At 43.6% G+C, this 18845-nt stretch overlaps 1 protein-coding gene across 3 annotated transcripts in view; it reads left to right on the plus strand.

Moving 5' to 3' along the window:
* SMYD3 (SET and MYND domain containing 3) overlaps positions 1-18845 on the plus strand; it is a 689934-nt gene that overhangs the window by 539280 nt on the left and 131809 nt on the right. For all 3 annotated transcript variants that reach the window (XM_032389456.1, XM_032389458.1, XM_032389457.1), the window contains exon 8: positions 7133-7243. In XM_032389456.1, coding sequence (XP_032245347.1) covers positions 7133-7243 — 111 coding nt within the window. The remainder of the gene's footprint in view (positions 1-7132; positions 7244-18845) is intronic.

Raw genomic sequence — 18845 nt, forward strand, 5'->3', positions numbered from 1 at the left:
CCCCCGGAGTTGTAACCTGCCACACTGGCCTCTTGGGAAGAAGAACCTTCTCCGAAGCGCCAGGTCTCACAAGGCAGCTGGGGATGAGCTGACCCCGGGCTCCCAAACCGGAGCCCACACAGGGTTTGCACACGTAACCACCCCGAACGTGTGCTTATAGGTATTTACACTCTTTAGAACTTAGTTTCCTTCCACCTTCCAGTTTGCTAAAGTGGATATTTATTGCAAGGAAAGCAGAGTATCATAAGCTTTGATTGCATTTATGCAGCACTCAACCAATAAAACCTAAACTCGGGGGCACCATATTTTATGTAGACAGGGATTGGGCTTCGATAAGACTCCCTCCAATCTGATTTTCAACTGAATAAGCTGTCTCCTATACAGCCACTTACTGGATTTCTGTTTTTAGGACCCCTGTGCTCAGTACACTGGGGCATCTGTCAACGAGATGGAGAATTACATTGTTTTTTATTCTAGGGCTACGTGATTGTGAGGCAGGTAAGAAAGGGGGGCGCTGTCCATTTGCAGGCGTATTAGGTGTGGGAGCTGAGGGCCCCCTGTCCCCGAAGACGAGGTCGCTGCCGCTGATAGGAGGATGATTTACTAAATTAAAAAAATCAATAACTGGAGAGGCAAACAGAAAAACTAAAAGAAACAGTCGGCATTTTCAGGAACAACAAGGAGATTTTCCTATGCCTTGTTTTCTAGGCTTGGTTGCCCGTTATTTTCATTGGTTGGTTTTCATTTAGTTGAAAAAAAGTCTTGTTTCTTGGTGCTGATTTCACTTTTTTCATGTCCTTTTCCTTCCATCTCTGGAGCAACAAGCAAATCCTTCCTCTCACTTGACACAAAATAATTGTGCTCAGCATCAGGCCCTGCAGACTCAGATACGTTCCCGCACGATACTTATCAAAGCAGCTTCCCAGCAAAGGGAGCATTCTCCCTCTAAGTCCTTTCATACCGTCTATTTGGAAGATAATTTTGTTTAATTGAGGTGTAATCAACATACGACATTCTGTAAGTTTCCAGTGTATCACACAATGATTCGATGTTTATGTATATTGTGAAATGATCACCACAGTACGCCTAGTTAACATCCATCACCAAACATAGTTACAGACATTTTTTCTCTTGTGATGAGAACTCTTAGTGACTTTCAAATATGCTTTGCAGTATTGTTAACTATATTTGCCATGCTGTACCTTATATCCCTAGCACTGGCTTACTTTGTACCTTTTGACCGGCTTCACCCATTTTGCACCCCCCTCCCACCTCTGGCAACGACTGCTCTGTTCTCTGTGGCTATGAGCTTGATTTTTTTTTTTTTTTTTTTCAGAAAATAAAATTTTCCCCCCCCCATCGTGCGTCTTGGTGGGTGACATTTTGTCTGCACGGTTGTCCCCCCCCCCCCCCCCCATTTTCCTGTGTTAACGTCACACACCCTTCCAGGTCCTTTCAAACATCATCTCTTCTATAAACCTCTTCCCGATTTCCCAGATTACAGGAAGTGTCTTCCGCTTTGAGATCGCCTTTATTTTCTTTGAGGTTATTGTGGCTCTTCTGGTGACTTCTCTGTTTGCCGTAAGCATCATGAGGACGGGCCCTTGTGTCTTACTTCCGTCTCCCTTAGTACCCAGTACTTGGCCTTGCCGCCAGGAGGTATTCATGGCTCGTTGTTGACTTGACTTCCACCAAAGTGAGCTTCCATGGAGCCCAGGACTGCTTGTCCCTGAGGGAGCTGTTGGCATTCTGGATGGTCAGCGGTCCACTGCGTCCGTGAAGGCTGCTGTCCTGAGTCCCTGCTCAGTTGATGCCTGTAGCTGCCCACCCCCAACACCTGACATTCCTCCCACACATTTCAAACTGCCCCTTGGGGCAGAGGGAGAACCAGGAGGAAAGACATTTTGAGGTTGATTAAGAGGGATAGTTCCTTTTTATTGTGCAAATAGTTGCTTTGGTTCAACTGAGCAAGGAAGTAAATTTAGAAGTTCTTGGCAGTTTCAGAGGATCAGCTTTGCATCTTGGCTCTACTGCCCATCAGGGAGCCCCTAGTTCTAGCACGTGCTCCCTGGGATGTGAGTCCCGGGATACAGGCTCCATGAGGGACGGCTGCATAGTGCTTCTTAGAGAGAAGGTCCGTACTCTGTATCTGTTGAGTGAGTGAATAAGGCTTGCTGCAGACAAAACCAGAGGTGGAATAGAATGTTAGAGCCATTTTTAAAACTACCACTAATCTTCAGGTGTGTCCCACGGGCCCCAGAAAGAAAGTAACATGAAAGCCAGCCATTGCCAGTTTGAGATGAGAACATTTCAGACCTCAGCCCAGGAGACTGGGAATTTGCATAGGTTCCACAGTAGAAGTCACCATGGAAATTTCCTACCCTTTGTTTCTCTGCACATGAAGCCCATCCCTTGGACCACTTTCAGACCCTTCACTTCAAACCAGCACTATCTATAACACTTTGCTACTTCAGGATTTCCACTGTAATGCTGAGTTGTTGGGTCTGTTGGTTTGGTTTGGTTTAGTTTGTTTGGTTTGCTTTTGCTTTGGGGTTTTTGTCTCCTCATCTAGTACCTCCTACAGAGAGGTTTATAGTAAGGTTTGAGGCATGGCCCCCGTGCTGGATTGCTGACAGCTGCCTCTTCAGGGTTTTGGTAAGCCATGAAATGTGTGTTATCCGCTGATGGTGTTCTAAAACATGGATCAGGGAAGAAAGCTGGACAGTCTAGGCCACCCTCGTGGAAATTCCTGGTAAGAAGAGGTTGTAGCTGTTACAGATAACGCCCCTGGCTGCCAGCATCCTCTGGAGCCATATCAACTGTGAAAAATATGATTTGCATAAACTGAGCATGTCAGTATCCCTCATATTGGTTTTAATTTAAATTGTTGTGGGATTAAGACAGTCTGTTTCTTCTCTCAGTCCTCTTTACTTATATGCTAAGTCATTTGACAAGTTCACTGCCTACTTATTGGGTATCATGTCCTGGGGTGGGCATTGGGAGGACAAAGATGAGTAAGACCTAAGCTTGCCTTCCGGAGCTCAAGGTATAAACGAGGAAACTGACATAAAACAGAAAATAGTAAGAGAATATGAAATGTACAATAGTATAAAGTACATAGGGCTTTATAGACGTTCAGATTAGGGACATCCAAGTGGTGGTAGGGGGCAGGGGTGGGTGAGTGGGTAAGAAAGGCTTCCAGAGAAGTGACTCCTAGACTCTCGAAGGATCCATAGAGTTCAAGTTGGCTGACACAGGTGAAGGCGTTCTAGACAAAGACACAGAGACAAGGGACAGAATGGTGAGTTCAAGGAGTAGGAAGCATTTTTATCAATTGACTGAAGACTTTGAATGTGACCAGCCTATGAGGGAATATGCAGGGACCAGACATGATTGTAGGACCCCATGGGGGCCTTATTAAGGAACTCCTAACAGTGTCTGGTCTATGGGAGGCACTTAGTAGATATTCATGAAGGGGTTGGGGACAGGCAATGGGGCCACACTGAAGCAGAGGAACTGTGATCAGATTTTCCATGTGTAAGCAAGGTTGGGCCAGTGAGGGTCAGGTTGATGCAGTAATCCAAGCAAGAGGTGACAATGGCGCCCCAAAGTCAGGAGAAATTCAGGTGGTGGCTCATGATGGGGGATCTGAAGAATATGATACTTAGAAGCTAAAATTAGCAGGATTTGCTAATGACCGAGTACAAGGGTATGACAACAAGAAGAGAAACACTAACACTCAGGTGTGATTTTAAAAAGAAGTGAGATTTGCAGTCTTGTTTTCAGTTCAGAGCCAGTAACCACAGAAAAATTTGTAATTGTGACTGTGTGATTCCAGAAATGAAAATGAAGTCTAATTTTAATTTGGTCTTCTTATCCACTCTGTTGTACATAATGAAAAGATGGGCTTCATGGAAAAGGGGTTCCTTTGCCTTGAAATATTCAAGTAAGCAATATATCCAATATCCAGCAAATATCTTTCATGATACTACTCTAATGTTGGAAGTGATTTACTGCATTTCCCATACAAGCTGCTCTAAAATGGCAAAGCAATGGTCAGTGGCATTAATATTTTAATGCAATTTTGTTCTATGCCATTAAAGCATCCACTGGTCAATGGCCACGTTTCATATATACGTTCCTGCTAAATGAGCCCTACATGTAGTGAGCAGATTCTTCATTAAAAGTGGTGAACCAGTGAGTCTTCAAGAAAGGTTTTTTATCTTTGGCTGATAAAATGATTTCACTGTCATTGCCCGTTAGTAACCTATGGTGCTTTTTCCGCCCAAAATACGCATAAAAATGTTTTGCCATTGAGATCTTCAGTTTTGACACAGAGTATTTTGTGAACTTGGATGAATGTGGAAGAGGCAAAAAGGGGGGAATGAGGCAGTGTTCATGGGAAGCAGCGTGTTTGAGCCAAGCTTGTGGGCTGAGAGCGCTCTGAAGAAGCTGATGGTGCAGGGCAGGCACGGGCTAGCTGGGGCAGGGATGCTCCGTACCGGCTCGCACCGAGCACACCGTTTCCGAGGAGTCGCCGTGTATATAACCGTGAAGACTGGAAAGTGTCTGGAGAGATATCCAGGCTAGAAAGGCAGACAGAAGATCAGTGGGCAAGCCTTTGTGTGCCTTACCCGCATCCAACAAACCCAGGGCCCATTAGAAAGCCATAGCCCAGTCCAGGTAGTGATCACAGGCAGTTACAGGGTAGTGATGGAGGCTGTCAGAGTCTAGTTAGTGGGGTTAAATGAAATAACTAGTCTCCTGTTGCCCGTTCACTGCCTGGCGTGATCACTTGTGAGTTGGCCCTTGTAATTAAGTCTTAGGTTAACCAAACTTCTTTCTCTGGCCCTGGGTTTGTTGGTTTCACACTGGGCACATCGTACTCACCCAGTGATCTAATCTGATGGCGGGGGCTGATGACTAAGAGCCGTTGGGCTGGATTAAGAAGGAGAGTCCCAGGGGCGCCTGGGTGGCTCAGTCGTTAAGCATCTGCCTTCGGCTCAGGTCATGATCCCAGGGTCCTGGGATCGAGTCCCACATCGGGCTCCCTCCTCGAGGGGAAGCCTGCTTCTCCCTCTCCCACTCCCGCTGCTTGTGTTCCGGCTCTCGCTATCTCTGTCTCTGTCAAATAAATAAATAAAATATTTAAAAAAAAAAGGAGAGTCCCAGAGCCAACCCAAGAGGGAGCATGGAGTTCGGTTCATTTTACCATCACCTCATTTAAGGAAACTGGGGCTCTCAGAGCCTGTTGAGACAAGATGAATGCATACCCTTCCCCAGACTTACTAGCAGGCGTCAAAAGTGTGCTTTGAAATTGGTTATTTGGAATTTGGGACATAGAGTTATCCTACAACAAAGCCTGGTATGATGGTCCTTTGCATCTCCCAGGCAGCCCCAGGTTCAGATCACAAGCAAGAAAAGGGATTTAGGGGCTTAAATCCGAAGGAGCCCAGTTGTCACAGAATACTGTGGAGTGCAGGCTTATGCATTTTAGGGTTGATGCCAGTGCAGCCCCTCCAGAAGCGAGTCTCCATTCAGCCCCCAGAAGGATGAGAAGCAGCCATATTAGAGAAAGAGTATCCGGCTTGAATCAAGGGATGTGGTTGCAAATCCCCGAAGGATCCCAGACCTTTGCTGATTTTTACTGTCTCACGCTGCCTTGCTCCGTGAGTGCCTAGCACGTAGTAGATGTTCAGTAACATCGTTGCCTACACTTCTTGAGGCCAGATACTCTTATTTCTGTGTTTCGGAGCAGCGTGATATAGTTGCCTAACATGGGAAGGGTCTAGAGAGAGCCAGCTAGCCAGACCGGGCCGTGGCTTCTGTCACCCTGGGGGTGGCCACGGGGGCTGGGACAGCTCTGGTTGGCTGACCAGGCCTTTCTTCCACTGAGACCCGCCCAAAGCTATGGAAGGTGACTCAGACCAGGACGGTCACATTGGGAGAGGTAGAAAGTGGTTGATTCTGGATATATTTTTAAGGTTGGGCGCACAGAATTTCCTGGTGGATTGGGCAAGAATGTGAAAGGGAGAGAGAAATCAAAGATGACTTTGAGGTTTCTTCTTGAAGGACATGAAAGATGCATTGCTGTCAGCTGAGATTGGGATGGCTCCAGCAGAGATGGAACAGGCCTCGGGAGATCAGGAGTGCCATTTTGTGTATGTTGAATTAGCCTTTCAGCGTACATAGATCTGGTCGAGTGTGGGATGTGTGAACATCGCAATATTACCCAAAGACCTATGTCTCCAAGTGGGACTTGACAGTGACAGGGACACCTGACCTTTCACCATCCAAGACAACATAATCACTGTTTGAAAGGGCCCAAGGAAGTCAGCTTAAGAGCTTCCATCTAGGATCACATTCTGACATTAGTTCTCCCTACTTGGAAATTATTCCTTTTTTTTTTTTTTTTTTAAGATTTTATTTATTTATTTGAGAGAGAGAGAGAATGAGAGGCCGAGAGCATAAGAGGAGGGAGGGTCAGAGGGAGAAGCAGATTCCCCAAGAGCAGGGAGCCCGATGTGGGACTTGATTCCACGACTCCAGGATCATGACCTGAGCTGAAGGTAGTCGCTTAACCAACTGAGCCACCCAGGTGCCCCCTTTTTCTGTAGTCACAAGTAAAACAGTCTCCTAACTTCAAAGCCACCAAATTTGGTTGACTTCAAATTCCATGAGGCTGCAGGACTGATTAGGATTTAAGAGCATCTGGGTGCGTCATCTGCTGCCCCTTTGGGGGCTAGAATTGATCTGGCTTCTCTGATTGCGAGCGGTTATAGCTTTTACTACCCAGCCTTAGTATTACCCAACACACACCAGCTCTTGATATTCTCTTATTTGGTGGATAAAAGGCGGGGCGTAAAAGTGTATAGAGGCCAGGAGTCCAGGTCTTTAAAGTAAGTATATAATATACAGGTGCTCACCACACAACAAAGACTGGAAGGTAATGCATTAAAATTTTACAAGTGATTATTTGCATATAGAGACGGTAAGTAGTATCTTTCCTTTTTGCGCTTTTTGGTGTGTAATGAAAATGTGTTTTGCTTAAATAATCAGCAATGATAGTAAGCATGTGTTAAAGATGATGAGCACCACAGCCACGTGACCCTCTCCTCTGTGGCCCCCCCAGCTCACCATCTGCTACCTGGACATGCTGATGACCAGTGAGGAGCGCCGGGAGCAGCTGAGGGACCAGTACTGTTTCGAATGTGACTGTTTGCGATGCCAAACCCAAGACAAGGTATGTGGGGGGGGGGGGGGGGCAAGACCATCTTGGAGCATCTCCCAGGCGCGATCCCAGTGACCTCTCAGAGAACCCCGCTTTTCTTTCATTAATCCACAAAGAAATGACTCTCAGTGCAGAGTGGGAAACTAAGGTGGATAAAAAGAATGCATTGTGGGGCACATGTTTTATCTCCTTGAACTTCTATCACCCACGAAGCAGTACGAGGTTTAATCTCAGGTAGGGATCTATGGAGCTTAGATTCTAGAGGGAATATAGGCGATAAACGTATAATGAAAAGGACATTGAAGGCTGGAGCGCTGTTAGATCATACAACAGGGGGGTTAGGGTACATTATGGCTGGTAAGCTACCGCTCAATTAGTGAATGTACTGAGTCATTCCTAGTTTTTTATTTCCTTGTTCTGTAAGGCTTTTTGCTATAACGCTTATGGCAGAGAGAGCTCACTTATCTCTAGCACCTTTTACTCTCTGAGAAAGGAAGAAAAGCCAAAATAAATGCCATAAAGACAATGAATGAACTTAGGTTAAAAAAAAAAGATAATGAATGAATTTTCTCCTATTATTCATGTGCTTCCCTCACATTGAACCTATTGACTTTTGGTTTGCACACAGTCGAGTTATCTGATTAATAATTCTTACTTTTGCAGAGTGGTTTGTATTTGTGGGAATTCTTTTGTAATTACTATCTCGTTTAACTCAATAATTGTGAATTAGGAAATGCAACTCAGAAAGGTTTGGAGGTGTGCCTGTGGGAGACTCTGGGTGAAGAAAACGGGGCAGAACCAAGTCTCAAACTTAGATCTTTTGACTGAATCTAGTGCTCCTTCCTCTCTACCATAGAGCCACCTGTGGTCTCTGGTGCCAGGATCGATGGAGAAAGGTTTCTGTTTTCCCTGAAGGAGAAGGGACCACGCGCTCATTCTAATGAGGCAGGAATCAGTGAACACGATTAGTTTTTCATGAAAAAGAAATAAATGCGCTAAATGGGAAAAGTTGGATCCACCGCTAATACCTGCCCAAGATTCAGTCTGCTTTAGCATTAGCCTTTTGTGGCAGCCACGCATGCTGGAATTATAGGGGATCCCCTGGATTTCTCCCCAGACCATCATCTGCAATGGCAAGAAGCAAGCTATCTTCCCACCAGCCTCCTTGAAGGGGAGGTCTTGGATTTAGTGCCTCTTACACTTCATCTGTATTGTAGACCCACAAAAACTTTCTTGGGTAGATGCTTGTATTTTATTAAAATTGGGGTCATGTTCACTTTTGGTTTTTTTTGGTGTAGTTGAAGTCAGGCTAGAAATTGTCTATTAGGAAAAGGCTTAGCCTAAAATAACAGATAACCCAACTAAAATGGTCCCAGGATGACTGATGCCCTCAACCCTCAGCCAGCGTGTCCAAGCTCTAGACATGAAGAAGAAGGGGTAATAAAAGGCAAAGAACAAAGGGCAAAGCTCCTAGGGATTTCCACCTACACTTGATTGTTCAGAACTGTATCGTATGACCCCTGTTAGCTGTAAAAGAGGTGAGGAAACTACATTTTTAGGTTTTCAGCCTTTAAACTAGAGGAAGACAAGGGAGAGGAAGGTTGTGAGTGGCTTTTGTGAGGCTGATCTACAGTGTCCACTGTGTTCATTGAGACCATTTTCTTTCCTCTTTTGAGCTAAAAGTTTAATATTGTATTAGGGTTCTCCAGAGAAAGAGCAGAACAGGGTGTGTGTGTGTGTGTGTGTGTGTGTAAAGGAGTAGTGGGGGGGATATTTATTATAAGGAGTTGGCTCATGTGATTGTGGAGATTGAGAAGTCCCAAGACATGCAGTTGGTAAATGGGAGACCCCTGGTGAAATTCTAGTCTGATCCAGGAAGAGCCAGCCTTTCATTTGAGTCCAAAGGCAGGAGGAAAAAAAACAGCTCAAAGGCAGTTGGGCAGGAGGAGTTCCCTCTTCCTTGTGGTAGGGTCAGTCTTTGTTCTCCTCAGGCCTTCAAGTGATTGGGTGAGACCCACCCACACTGGGGAGGGCAGTCTACTGATTCAAATGTGAATCTCATCCAAAAGCACACACATACCCAGAATAATGTTTAACCAAATACCCGGACACCCTGTGACCCAGTCAAGTTGATACATAATGTTGTGTTAGAGATGGGCCAAATGGCAACATGGAAAAAGTACTTAATAGTTCTGCTGGATTCTAATCCATTCTGTGCCTGACAAACTGAGTGGCCTTGGGCAAATCATTCAACCTCTCAGATTTATTTCATCATCTGTCATACAAGGGACCCATATCTCATTGTGGTTTTGATCTGCACTTCCTCTGTGGTCACTACGTTGAACCTCTTTTCATGTACCTGCTGGCCATCTATATCTCTTCACACCTGTCAGAATGGCTAGAATCAAAAAGACAAGAAATAACAAGTGTTGGTGAGGTTGTGGAGAAAAGGGAATGCTTGTGTGTTACGTTATTGGTGGGAATGCAAACCCCGGGTGGCCACTATGGAAAACAGTTTGGAGGTTCCTCAAAAATGTAAAAATAGAACAACCATGTGATCCAGCAATTTTGCTTCTGGGTATTTATCTAGAGGAAATGAAAACACTAACTTGAAAAGATCTCCGCATCCTCATGTTCATTGCAGCATTATTTACAATAACAAAGACATGGAAACAACTTTTAAGTGTCCATCCATAGATGAATGGTTCAAGAAAATGTGGTATATATACACTGGAAGATTATTCAGCTATTGAAAACAAGGGAATCTGGCCATTTGCAAGAACATGGATGGACCTTGGGGGCATTATGCTAATTGAAATAAGTCAGACAGAGAACGACAAACACAACGGAATTAAATTGGATGCTCTTAAAGCCCCTTCCAGCTCTGTTATCCCATGTTTCTCTGAAATGTTTCCCAGGAGAAGTGAGTGGGGTGTGTATTGAGATGAGAATAGAAACCTGATTTCAATTAGCTCATCAGTTATATTTTCAAGTTTCTATTTACCTGAGAATTTTGTTCTGTTTTGTGATGTAAACATCCCTCTTGAAATCTCTGTATTGCTGATTTGCTTTGAAAAAATAAGACAGGTGAATCCAGCTTAACGCATTCCCCAAAGATTATGAATTCAAAACTACTTCAGTCAAAATTAAATTTACTTCAGTTCCTAGGCTTAAAGTTTTCAAGATTATTTTTCTGCTTTTCTTGGACCATAAGAAATTCATCTCAACAGGTTTCCGTGTGAGGCAGTATTTATTACAGTGCTCGAATCTGCATGGTGCTGGACTCACGCGCTGACCTATTTCAGGAAGGCAGGAGGCCTATCAGAGCGGCTGTGATTTACATGTGTGGGGTTAGGTGTCATTTCTAGTCATCAGCAGCTTAATTTCTGGAAGGAATAGAACTTACCTTCTAAGGGAGGCTTTGGAACGATTTGGCTTCTCCTGTGGTTTGCCCAGGTCAGAATCCTAGGCCATAGAAACAGAATAATAGACCAATGGGAATTGATTGTTCCCTTAAGTTTGTGGGCAGTGCGCAGCATGCTTCCTTGGATGTCGCCTGCTTTGTGGCAAGAAAAAGCTGTGTTTCCTGGCCATGTCACTTTTTCTTTCCTAAAGCCTGTTACATTTGATCCTTCTTCTAAAACACAGTCAGTTTACTAATAACACCGTTGCGTCACCTCACTCCTGGATTATTGAAATAGCCCCTAATTGGTCCCCTGGCCCTCCATGTCCCCTCGATCATCCATCCTGCACACTGTCCTACAGTAAGTTTTCTGAACCACCATGGTTTCCATGTCATTGCTTTGCTCAGAATTTTGGAAAACATTTGCCATTGGCTTTAATCTTCAGGATAAACTTCAGACTCTTAGCTTGGCATTCGAGGCCATGACCCCAAAGTCCAACCTACCTTTTTTCCCTTCCTTTCTCTTCCTTCCCCAATGCGTTCTGTCTCATCACACCCTCCCACCACTCAGAAGCCTCGGAAGGGCTTCCAGGCACACATCCATACACTTCTCTCTGCATATCAATGTAAGTATGTAAATGTAGGCAGAGTAGCTGTGTGCTTTAATGGCTGTAAATCTTACGTTGATTTGTGAAATAAGAGTGACAGGAAATAAGACAGAAGCAAGTCAGTGCCCCAAAGGCATTCCGTATGATCCTATAAAGTGACCAGAAACCAATCACAAATTACTCTAACTCTCCCAGCAGCCAAAGCTGAAGGACTGAGTCAGAATTCACAGTAGCTGTGAGGTTGGACACACACCTGGTCCTCGGCCAAAGCCCAGTTTTTCCCGGTACTGAGGCCAGAGCCGCTCCAGAGGGTCCCAAAGATGCAGTGGGCAACGTCCTCAGCAGACTCCACAATTATTTAAATAGCTGATTTTTTATATTATTTTTCAATGTGGCTGATAGACATAATTTCAGCTCAGGTCTTTTTTTTTTTTTTTTTTTTAATTTTATTTTTTTTTGATAGACATAATTTCAAATTGTAACTTAATAAAAGAAGTAACACGAAAGGTTAAAATTTATATACTCTTGGTTCCTATCTCTCTGATGGTTTGCTCCCTTCTAAGAATAAAATTTACACTGTACCAAGGGGAGCAAGGACTGCATACACTTCAGATGATCCTTCATTAATGGTATTTCTTGCAGTCTTTTCAGTTCTTTATTTTAATTTTCATTAAAGTGATACATGCATACAGTCTGAAAAATCAAAGTGCTAGAAGCCAGTTCAAAACACTAGTACGCTTTCCCTCTCCTGCTCCCGAGATAACCCTTTTCGGCTTTGGCATTTATTCTCTGTTTCTAAAGCTAAAGCTCCCTTAAATCACATCCTAGGGATGTTGTTTGCTACTGGGTTGGTTTAAGGACTATTTTTTATTCTTAGGATTTCAAGTTTGGTTTTTTTCCCATATCTCCCAGTTTATGTTTTATTTCTCCCTATCTCTGCTTCATACCTTCATATTCTCTCCTCCTGAGTCCTCCTCTGTTACTTACCTTTTTGAGCATCTGCATCATACCCCGAGAGTCTTGGTCAGTCAGAGCCATAGCTTTTCCACTGGAGTAAACTCATGTTCTGATCTTTGATTTTTGTTGGTTATCTTCCTTAGCATTGCATTTCACTAAGTGGTTTGGAATTTTATAATGCAAGCTCATTTGGAGTGGGAAGTATTCTGGTTTTGCTCCTTTCTCTCCTTCTGTGCTCATCCCCTCTGTCTGCTGGCCTTGCACTTGCCTCTCACAGACCCCTCAGATGTCATGGCATTTGGAACCGATGTGCCACAGTGTTGTTGAGGCTCTGCAGACCCGGTTACTTAGGTGATGGGCATCTTGGTGCTCTGTACCTAGAAATGTGTCTTCTGACCTTTCCAGGCCCAGAGCTTCTTATATATACTCAGCCTAAGGGAACAGGTCATCAGCCCTGTGTCTTCAGCCTCTTTTTATAAACAAAGGAGCCTTACCTGGGCTTGACTCACCTTTCTTACGTGAAGCATTTCTAGCCCCTTCTAACCGCAGGAATGGAACGTGTGCTTGCTACTGCCTGCTTCCAGACCTGAGGCCCTAGCTTCAGCTTGGCGTCTTGCTTTGCATTTCTGTTCTATTTTTGGTCCAGGGAGACGTCTTTTCTTGTTTTTGAATTAGTAAAGCTATTTTTGGTTTCTCTTTTTCTCTTTTACTCACCATTGCTGTGGGGTTTGGGGTAAAGGGGAGCACTTCAAAGTCTGACCTTACAGCATCTTGATCGGACATCTGCGATTTGCTTTTCAAGCATGTAGGTGTGAATTCAAGGCTTTGGAGGCAAAGGAAGATGTGAAGATAAAGGATTGAATTCTCCTGAGGGCTTCCAAGCATGTGTGCACCTTTTACCCTGTACCAGCCTGTCTGAGATCCCGGAGAAGGGGTCTAGATCCTTTATCACAGGGCCTTCTGTGGAGAGAGACTTGAGCAGAGTTATTCTGAAAACAGTTGAATAAATGGCTGTGTGGGGTGTGTGTGGGGGGGGAAGCAGGGGGGAAGCCCTAATACGCTTCTCATTCCTGATGCTACAATGCTAAGTCCGCTTCCTCTTAATCTCTTCATAGAAATGAAATGCTGTTAGTTATCGTCCTTGGTAATTATTTCAGCCTGTGTTTGAAGATCCTCTTGTGTAGCATGGAATTTCCTCTCTTTGGTCACTTCTGAGGCCCTCCCCGACATGTGTGCATTATGGAGCCCGGAAGTGGCCCAGCATCCTACATGGGGAGCGCCTTGCGGGGGTGCTGTGCTTGGTTCCTGCATATACGGTACCTCAGTGGGGCTCTTCCGTTAAACTCTGGTGAGCAGGCAGCAGAGGCCGGAGGGAGCCAGGGAAGAACTGGTGTTTCACTGAAGAAGTAACCAAGGCAGTGCTAGAATTAAAGCTGCAGTCAAAGGAACTGAGAGTTCTCTGCCCAAGAAGAAGTTGATGGTAACTTGAGTCTATTTAAAATACGAGCAATTACTTAAAGGTCATTTAGTAAACCAAGATTTTTTTTCTGCTGCCTTCTTCCATTTTGCTAAATTAATTGTAAGCAGAAATGCCTTGTGGCGGGCCGATGAGCTCAACCAGCTCTGAGCTGTTTCGTATGACAGGTTTTAACAGCCTCCGCGGAGCGTGTGCCCTGTGTCTGACGTTTTCATCGTGACGGTATTACGTTACCTTCAGGAAGAGTTGGCAGGGGATTGAACGGTGTGTGTCTGTGTGTATGTTTGTGTGAGAGAGAGACAGACAGACAGAGACAGATTTTAAGGGGTCCAAGCCCAATATGAGTGTGTGTTATCTCTGCCTTGCTTCTCCCAACAACAGAAGAAAGGGTTTCCCTGGAGTGAGCGCAGTACTGGCTTGTCCTGAATGTTCAAGGGAGGAAGGGAGTTTATTGACTTCATGACCACACAATCCCATCTGCAATGTTACCATGAAATGGGAGAGGCTCCTGGGCTTGGTACAACGGTCTATAAAGTTGGCCCGGGAAATAAACAATGTAGCTATTGTGTCTGCTTGGAACATGCTGCTGGCCACATCACAGCCCTGCCTTCTCCCCAGAGAGCAGACAGCTGGGCTCCCAGGCTGCTGCAGGGTGCTCTGGTGCATTCAGAAGTCCACCCCAGGGCAAGAAGAGGGTGGCTCCACAGTTTGTGGTGACAGGAATTCTCTCTCACAGCCGTTCCAATTCTTGCACAAAAATGCTTTTCTTCTAGCTGTGGTCTGCAAGAAGCTCTGGCTCAGGGAACAGATTGGGGGAGGGCGGTGACAGCTACTGGGACACAGGAGTCTGTGTTCCTGTGTCCCGGTCACCGTACCTAGCCCAACACAGGGCGCACAGCGTTCAAGAAGTGCTGGAGAAGGAGTGACCTTTCTCAGGGAATGGTACTTTGCTGAGTGATTTATACACCTCGTCTCATTCAGTCGCCATGACTTGAGGAGGGTGGTGGTTGCCCTTATTCCTATTGCGCAGATGAAGTAACTGGGGATTTTAGCTGCAGAGGCTATAATCCTAACCTCTCCACTATGCTGTCTCTATAAGTTTATGAATAGCAAATATACTCTTCCTATCTTTTAAAAATTCAAGTATCTGGGCACCTGGGTGGCTCAGTCTGTTGGGTGTCTGCCTTCGGCTCAGGGAATGATACCAGGGTCCTGGGATCGAGTCCCACATCGGGCTCCTTGCTCAGTGGGGAGCCTACTTCTCCCTCTGCCTCTGCCCCTCTCCCTGCTCACACTCTCTCTTGATATCTCTCTCTCAAATAAATAAATAAAATCTTTAAAGAAATAAAATGAAATTCAAGTATCATTTTCATTCAGTAAAATTCACTCTTTTTAGTGTACAGTGCTATGAGTTTTGACAAATGCATATAGTCTGCAACCACCACCACTACTTAAAGAACAGTCCCACCCCCCCACCAAATTCCCTTGTACCACTTTTTAGTCTACCCCTCCCCCCACTTCTGCCTCTGCCAACCTCTGATCTGCTTTCTGTCACTGTAGCTTTACCTTTTTCAGAATGTCGTATGAATCAATCCAGACAGTCATTCCATTCTGGGTTTCTTCACTTAACATTATGCATTCAATATTCAGTTGTGTTATTTGACATGTAACTCTCTAATCTCAGTATTTGGTTCCTTTTTATTGCCAGTCGTGTTCTATTTTGTGGCTATTCCACAGTTTACCCATTCATCAGTTGAAGGACATTCGGTTCCTTTCAGTGGTTGGTGATTATCAGTACAGCCACTGTAAACATTCACATACAGTTTGTTGTGGGAATATAAATTTTCATTTCATCTGTGTAGATACCCAGGATTAGGATGGTTGGGCTGCATGGTCAATATATGTTTGACTTTATAAGAAACTGCCAAACTGTTCTCCAGTGTAGCTGTACCATTTTGAATTCCCACAGGGATTGAGTGAGAATTTCAATTACTCCACATGCTTGCCAGCACTTGATTTTGTCAGGTTTTCTTTTGTTTGTAATCATTCCAGTAGATGTGTAGTGATGTCAAAAAAAAAAAAAAAAAAAAAAAAATGCTGTTGGTATTTTGATAGGGATTGCATTAAATCGGTAGATTGCTTTGGATAGTAGAGACATTTTAACAATATTCTTGTTCTTCCAACCCATGAGCATGGAATAGCTTTTTCATTCGTGTGTGTCATCTTCAATTTGTTTCATCAGTATTCTGTAGTTTTCAGAGTAGAGGTGTTTTACTCTCTGGCTAAGTTTATTCCTAAGCATTTTATTCTTTTTGGTGCAGTTGTAAATGGGATTCTTTTCTTATTTCTCTTTCTTTATTAGTGTATAGAAATGCAACAGATTTCTGTATGTTGATTTTGTATTCTCCAACCTTACTGGATTCTTTTATCAGTACTAGTAGTTTTTGGTGCAGTCTTTAGGGTGTTCTGTATATAGTATCGTGCCATTTGCAAATAGTGAAAGTTTTACCTCTCCATCAATTTTGATGCCTTTTATTTCTTTTTCTTATCTGATTGCTGTGGCTAGGACTTCCAGTATTATGTTGCATAAAAGTGACAAAGTGGACATCCTTGTCTTGTTCCTCAGTTTTTTGCCCTTGAGTATGATGTTAGCTGTGCATTTTCATATATGGTTTTTATTATGGTGAGGCATTTTCCCTCTAAACCTACTTTGTTGAGGGTTTTGATCATGAATCGATGTTGTACTTTGTCAAATGCTTTTGTTGCATCTATTGAGATGATCATATGGTTCTTATCCTTTTTCTTGTGGATGTGATGTATCACACTGATTGATTTGTGAATAGTGAGACACACTTTTATCCCAGGAATTGAATCCCATTTGATCGTGGTGAATGATTTTTTAATGTATTGTTGGATTCAGTTTGTTAGTATACTCTTGAGGATTTTTGCATCTATGTTCATGAGAGAGATTGGCCTGTAGTTCTTTTTTTTTTTTTTTTTTTTTGTCATGTCTCTTATCTGGTTTTGGTATCAGGTAATGCTAGCCTCATAGAATGAATTCGGAAGCTTTTCTTCCTCTTCTAATTTTTGGAATAGTTTGAGAAGAATAGGTATTAACTCATCTTTAAATATTTGGTAGAATTCACATGTGAGGCTGTGGTCCTGAACCTTTATTTCTTGGGAGTGTTTTAATTACTGATTCAATTTCATTGTTGGTAATCGGTCTGTTCAAATTTTCTATTTTTCCTCATTCAGTTTTCACAGGTTATATGTTTCTAGGAATTTATCCATTTCTTCTAGGTTGTCCAATTTGTTGGCATATAATTTTTCATAATATTCTCTTACACTGCTTTGTATTTCTGTGTAGTCATTTTTATTTCTTTTCTCTCATTTCTGATTTTGTTTATTTGAGTCCTCTCTCTCTCTTTGATGAGTCTGGCTAGAGGTTTATCAATTTTGTTATCTTTTCAAAAAACCAGCTCCTCATTTCATTGATCTGTTTTATTCCTTTTTTGTTTCTATTTCATTAATTTCTGCTCTAATCTTTATGAGTTCCTTACTTCTACTGGTTTGGTTTGGTTTGTTCTTTCGGTGGCTTCTTTAGATATAAGGTTAGGTTGTCTATTTGAGCTTTTTCTTGCTTCTTGAGGTAGGCCTGTATTGCTATAAACTTCCCTCCTGCAACAGCTTTTGCTGCATCCCAGAGTTTGGACCATTGGGTTTCATTTTCATTTGTCTCCATGTATTTTTTTATTCTCTCCTTGATTTCTTGGTTGACCCATTCATTGTTTAGTAGCATGTTATTTAACCTCCATGCATTTGTTCTCTTTGCAGATTTTTCCTTGTGGTTGATTTCTAACTTCATAGCGTTGTGGTTGGGGAAGATACATGGAATGACTTCAGTCTTTTTGAATTTGTTGAGACTTGTTTTGTGGCCTAACATGTGATCTGTTCTGGAGAATGTTCCATGTGCACTTGAAAAGAATGTGTATTCTGCTGTTTTAGGATAGAATGTTCTGAATATATGTGTTAAATCCATGTGGTCTGATGTGTCATTCAAAGCCACTGTTTCCTTGTTGATTTTCTGTTTGGATGATTTATCTGTTGATGTAAATAGGGTGTTACAGCCCCCCCCCCATTATTGTATTACTATCTATTATTTCCTTCATGTTTGTTATTAACTGCTTTATGTATTGGGGAGCTCCCATGTTGGGTGCATAAATATTTACAATTGTTATATCTTCTTCTTGGGTTATTTCTTTTATGTTTATATAGTGTCCTTCTTTGTCTCTTGTTACAGTCTTTGTTTTAAAGTCTGTTTTGTCTGATAGAAGTATTGCTATCCTGGCTTTCTTTTCACTTCCAATTGCGTGCTAAATGTTACTTCACTTTGAATCTGCATGTGGCTTGAGGTCTGAAATAAATCTCTTGTAGGCAGCATATAGATCTTGCTTTTTTATCCATTCTGTCACCCCATGTCTTTTGACTGGAGCATTGAGTCCATTTACATCCACAGTAATTATTGATAGGTAAGTACTTATTGTCATTTCATTACTTGTTTTATGGTTGTTTTGTAGCTTTTCTCTGCAGAACCTGGCGTTTCCGGGGTGTCTCCTGTGTGTTGCATGTGCTGTTGAGGGGACCTCCGGCAGCCTGGGAGCACTCCTGCTGAGCCCTCCTGGGTTGGGGGGGAGTGTATCTGAAGAAGCACACGGGGGCAGGCTGTGCTGTTGGCAAGCTAGGTGGGGAGTGTTGATGCCGCACTGGTTCCTGCAGGTGTCCATGTATCTAAGCTGGGGGGCAGGGGAGGGAAATGGCATGAGCTCTTTTGTTCTTGGAGAAGTCTCCCAGAGATCCCTACCCCCTGCAGCACAAGCTCTGAGATGAGTAAATAAATCTCCAGTCTCCTTCCTGTATTCCCCAGGCATTTTCCAAACTGCTGCTTCTGGGCTGTATCTCAGCCGGGCTGTTTGTCCTCTCTGTTTTCTGTTGCCCTTGCAGCTCTCCCAGAGTCACGCCCACTGATTTTTAAATTCCAGGTGTTAAGCCCCACTCATCATGAGAACTCTGGATGTTAGGCCCCTCTAGGTTTCAAAGCCAGATGTTATGGGTATTCATCTTCCCTATGCGGGTCCCCTGTGCCTGGGGTGGCTTGTGTGGGAGTCTGTG

Source organism: Phoca vitulina, unplaced genomic scaffold, assembly GCF_004348235.1.
Source record: "Phoca vitulina isolate PV1807 unplaced genomic scaffold, GSC_HSeal_1.0 scaffold54, whole genome shotgun sequence".
Lineage (NCBI taxonomy): Eukaryota > Metazoa > Chordata > Mammalia > Carnivora > Phocidae > Phoca > Phoca vitulina.